This window comes from Symsagittifera roscoffensis, chromosome 5 (genome assembly GCF_963678635.1).
Source record: "Symsagittifera roscoffensis chromosome 5, txSymRosc1.1, whole genome shotgun sequence".
In the NCBI taxonomy this organism is placed as follows: Eukaryota; Metazoa; Xenacoelomorpha; order Acoela; family Convolutidae; genus Symsagittifera; species Symsagittifera roscoffensis.
Window position 1 is genome coordinate 63,588,012 of NC_087066.1, and position 5,270 is coordinate 63,593,281.

Here is a 5,270-nt window from a genome sequence, read left to right on the forward strand (position 1 = left end):
GGAGATGTCGAATTTTCGATTTTTTGACCGTTTTTTGAAACTTTCTGTATTTAGTTCTCGGAAACTACCCTCCCAAATCTGAGGCGGCGAAAATATTTTAACATGATTGCATCTCGCTTAACTTTTGGACCTATTCCCCGCTGTTTAACTTTTGAAAATTTGATGTTTCAATAATTTGTCAAGCAATTATTTTTGACGTAATTTTTTAGTTGAAAATAAGCCATCAACTTGTGGAGTGTGAAATTTTTGCTTGTTTCGATTTCTTATTTTGCTCGTTTTCGCATCAGAACGTTTTCCTAGAAAATTAGAAACAAGTACTTCCACTTTCAGCCGGTCTCTAATCTACTTTGCATACGCTACTGATATATCTATCTTGGTATGTTTTAACTGAAGTTTCAGCTTATTGGATGACGGCTTCAATTCGTCGGCTTATATTCCGATTTTTTTCTTAAAGTGTAGTACTTTTGAGATCGATAAGACTCTGACACTATTTTTTGGCTGCCAAAACTCAACCCCACTAGGACCTCTCTGAAATCAGAAGGAAATGCTTTTTTTGTTTTTAAATTTTTAGTTTTTTCAACTTTCTTCTATGGCAACATTGTTTTGTTTGCTAATTTTTTTTAGCGTCATGGTGCACTCATCATATAATTGTTGTATCGCAAGAGGTGCGAAGCTCAGCTTCGCCTCTGTGTTTACTTTTTTATTTTTCCTTTCATTTGATTTTTTATCACAGTCATTCATATTTGTATCGCACGTGTTGCGAGGCTTAGCTTCGCCTCTGTATATATTCCTCTTCTTGTTTTCTTTTCGCTTTAATTGTTTCTTCGGCTTAAATTTTTTATTGGTTTAGTGGCCTCATAGAACTTCTTTCGATAGGCGAAAAATTGTTTCCATGTGTTCCAAGTTTCCAAAATTTTTGAGGCTCTTTTTTTCTGACTTTTTTTGGCTCAACGATTGTTCCCAAGTATAGTCAGTCTTCTTAGCCTCCGATTGATAAATTTTCTTTCAAAATTATTGAAAACTTATACTTTATCCCTATTCGAACCATAACAGCGCTAGAACTGAGGTGATCGGTTCAAGTCTTGAACTGTAGTTTTAGTTCAAGTCTTAAACGGTTCAAGTCTGAGTTTAGTAATCAGAGCTTTAATCAACTGCATGGATGTTAAAAACAATTATTATCTATCAAGAGTTTTTTTGCGTATTTCCGTCCTTTTTTTGGTTCACCTGCTCTTTGGTTGTATTAGCGAAGTGCGGTTAGCATCAGTGTCAATGTTTCCGCGGTGTTGCGGTTGCATTTGCAGCTTCTGGGTGTTCAGAGATCTCTACATGATAAATGACAGTCTGATAAAATAGGAGTTTGTGAAAGGAAATTAAAGTGCACATTTTTTGCTTCGAGCTAATTAACCAGTCAAACTGGCTATTGGCAATGTTTTTCGTTTGAGATAGTTATGAAGCTTCCATCAATCTATGATACCTCGGCAGCTCTTCATTCCTCTTCTCCTGCATTGACATCATGTGACAGCAGTGACCCTGGAGATGGCCCAGAGTTCATCAGGTCCTGTCTGAATAAGCAGTTTGCTGTCACAATTACGGACGGCAGGGTGGTGGTGGGGGATTTTGTGTGTACTGATAGAGACGCTAATATCATTCTGGGAGGTACCCAGGAGTATGTGCCAGGAAAACCAGGTAATTTTAAAGTTGATATATTGAGGAAAACTCAAATTATAATCAAGTTGAACTGTTCATAAACGAGGGAAACGACCAACTTACGCGCTGTTCAGCTCTTTCAGGCTAACCGCTGATGCGCCCTTAATTATAACTTACCAGGATTATTATTTTTTTTCTGGACTGCTTCACCCTCAAGCAGCGAGGTGTAGGCTTCGAACCGGCAACCTTTCGATCAAGAAGCGGAGACCTTGCTCACTTCATCACCTCTCACAAAAAGCCACGAAAAAAATGTGGAACTTCGAGTTTTCACAAATAGTGCGCATATCCTATCCTATATATTAAATGAATAGCAAAATTTCAGCGTAAGGCCTAATGTTAAACACAGGGGCGGATCTAGGATTTTCTCGAGGGGGGGGGCGTATTTTCAAAAGTTTTTCGAAAATTTGTCGATCTTTTTTATCGTCGATCAAATTGATTTTTCAAGCTCTCCCATAGCACTAAAAAGTCCGTTATGGCCAAATTTTCTGCGCCGCAGGCGAAATTTTGAAAAACAGGCCAACAAACGCGTTTTAAGGCACTTTTTAGAAAGGTTTGACCAAAAAAATTGAATTTTTTTGGCGCGCGCTCCCCCCTTAGAGTAAGTATATTGGCGCCGAAGGCGCTTTTAGAAAATTTTTAGGGTCCGTCACCAAATATGTATATCTCAAAATAGTACAAAGGGGGGACCCTTTGGGTCGAATCGCTGAAGAAAGGGCGTTCCCCCCCCTCTAAATCCGCCCCTGGAGGTGGGAGTAGGAAAAGTAAATGAAAAAAGAGATTTGTGTCCTAATATAAGGGGGTTTCGCCTGAATTTTGATACCTTTATTATATCGTTAAATAGCCAAAACTTAGCCTGAGAGCTTTGCAAAATTTCTGTGAGAATGCGACAGGGAAACTGATTTTGAATTTGATTTTTATTTTCTGCTTGAAAGCTTGCTCGAAAAATGCTCAAATTACTTCATTGTTTGATGCGCGTGCCTTAGAAAGAAGTTTGCTATAAAAAACTGTCTAACTTTGCCAACAGATTCATGCTATGAAAACTTGAATTATTTGAAATTTCGTTGCTTGATGAGTAGGCTAAAAGACATAAATTTTGCAAAGCGATTCTTGCTGGGGAATTAATTAGAACACTTCAATGTATAACGTAGAAGTTTTCTAGCGCCGTGAATCAAGCTACGAAACAAATCAAAGTTTCATTGATTGGAGATGCTGCTGGAAAAATTAAGTTTTCCGAACCAATTCATGTTGTGAAGTTTCATTGCTGATGAGGTCGCTTAAAATAACTAAATCATGCGAAATCTGCGAATCGATTCGCGCTACAAAATACTTTGAAGTTTCATTGCTTGAAAACTTGAAATATTTCGGATTTTCGTCCCTAATGGGTTTACTTAAAAATCGTAATTTGCTAACTGATTCCTGTTATAAAATGAGTTGAATTAAGTAGTAGTTACATCGATTGATGAAGTTGCCTAATTTTTAATTTTTGTTTCATTTTTTGATTCTTTTTGCGAAGTAAAGTAGATTGTTTCAAAGTTTCATCGCTCGATGATTTCGGTTAATTTTTTTAGCCGATTCAATTTATCAATGAATTGGCTTAAGCTATGCAATGTTTTCAGAAATCATCCCTCGGGAAAAGTTTATAGTCGCCTTTTTATGGTGGAACACGTATTAGTACTTAGGGTTTTTTGTTACAGAAATCCACCTGCTAGTTCTGTTTAATTGAGTTTGCTCTTGATCACAAGTATGGGGGAATTCTTCTGGTTTACTTGTTATTCCGGGCACTCTGGAAGAGTGGGAAGGAACTTTAGATTTGAGTCGGTTTTTTACCAGCCAAATTATTAAGTTTTAAAAATTTAATTTTTCTGGCTATGTTGCCTCTCAATCCCTCAGTTTCCATCTTATGAAGTCTCCCTTACTAAAAAATCACCAGGAAATTAGAAAAAAAAGAAAAAATCATTGTTTTCTTGCATCAGCCTGGTCGGAACATTATATGATGCATTCAAAGCCACTGGCTATCTTTGTTTTTTGGGTACCAACCATGCCTAAAAAATTTTTACGCTTGGCAATCTAAATTCAATGCATTTGCTGGACTTAATGATTATTATTAGTTGTGTTTTAGAATCAGAATCGCGACAAGTGGGACTAGTCATTGTCCCAGGAAAACACATCAAAAAGATCTTGATTCGCAATTAGATATCTAAATTGCCGATCTTGTCATCGTACGTTCTTCAGATCATGAAATAGAAGAAAGACCGCCCTGAGCTAAGAAGTCAGATCAACTCAGACTTGAACAGGACCAAATGTGAAGCAATGAAGCCGCGGCAATTTAACCAAATTAATTGATCGTAATCTGACGGAAGTTTATTTTGAAACTGCTTTGCATTGTTTGACGAGACGATGTACGAAACTAAACCCCATATCGTTTCAGTTTAATTTAAATCTGTAATGGCTTTACTTTCATCCTAGAAAAATATTTCAAGCTACTTGTTTGTTCATAGGATCGCAAGAAAGGGAGCAGCTTTAAAGTTTTAATGAGCGAAGAAGCCATTTCAATTTTTAGTTCGTACAATTTTTATTCGAGGAAAATTTGGAAGAGTCGATGAACGTAGTTCAGGCTCTTTAATAGGTCGTCATGATTTTTTTTCGCAGCAAAAGGATCAAAATTTCTTCAGGCTCAAATTCATTCTTTTTTGCTATTTGACCTAATTCTTTTCAAGTTCAAATACTTTCTTTATTGGAAGGAAAACTCGAACAGAAGAATACAGAAGAACTATCGAACAGAAAAAGTGTACACGTCACGAAAAACGTGATCGAATTAGTTTCGAAAAAGGAATTGACTATCACTGACTCTTTTCCATTTGTCTCTTGGCTATGTTTTCTTTTATTCCTTGTATTATAGTATTATAACTCTCTTTTTTCCAACCTAAGTGGCAAATATTGTTGTGATGCAATTGTTGCGACCAAAAGTGTTCATTTTGATCCAGCTATTAATTGCAGCCAATGCAAAGGATATTAACACAGACTATTTAATTACAAATTACTTTTTAGCTTCAAGGTATCATGGATCTGTAGCGTAGAGGTAGGGAAGGAGACCAGCAACAAAATAAAAGGGTTCGAACTTTGGGAGGATCGGATGTTTAAAATTTACTTTTTCGTATACTAGTTAAAATGCGTCTGTTCTATAAATTGAGACATGTTAGTTGGTAAATTTCTTTTTTTTAAATAAATTGACTGGTACTGCTAATGCGTCATAACTGAATTGCGTCATTTAGCATGTATATAGACTCACAATTGGTGTGCGTCTTTTAAGAAACTTTGTAGACTCAAAGTTTTGCTCCCATTAGCGTTATCGGGAATATTTTTTGCTTTTATATGCGAAGTTCTACTTCGCATGCGTAGAGAATTCAATTTGATTTCTATTTTGGCTCGCTGTTCAAATGATAGTAGAGCTCATATTACACGCTCTGGTAAAAAAAAGGGATTGGCTTTTAACTTTCACTATCGAATGTGGCTTAGCAAGCGTTTTCAAATCGGAACATAGACTTTTTTCTTGTAAATAACTT

General features: G+C 36.4%; 1 protein-coding gene across 1 annotated transcript; it reads left to right on the forward strand.

Annotated features, from left to right (window-relative positions):
* Positions 1-1,448: 1,448 nt before the first annotated feature.
* On the forward strand, positions 1,449-3,900 carry LOC134846824 (N-alpha-acetyltransferase 38-A, NatC auxiliary subunit-like). Its single transcript, XM_063864219.1, has 2 exons — positions 1,449-1,686; positions 3,827-3,900. Exons 1-2 carry the CDS (start codon positions 1,449-1,451, stop codon positions 3,898-3,900), a joined length of 312 nt encoding a protein of 103 aa, XP_063720289.1.
* The last annotated feature ends 1,370 nt before the right edge of the window (positions 3,901-5,270 follow it).

Coding starts and splice junctions, on each gene's coding strand:
- LOC134846824 (XM_063864219.1), top strand. CDS start 1,449: ATGAAGCTTCCATCAATCTATGATACCTCGGCAGCTCTTCATTCCTCT. Junction 1,687..3,826: donor GTATGTGCCAGGAAAACCAG/GTAATTTTAAAG, acceptor GTTGTGTTTTAG/AATCAGAATCGCGACAAGTG.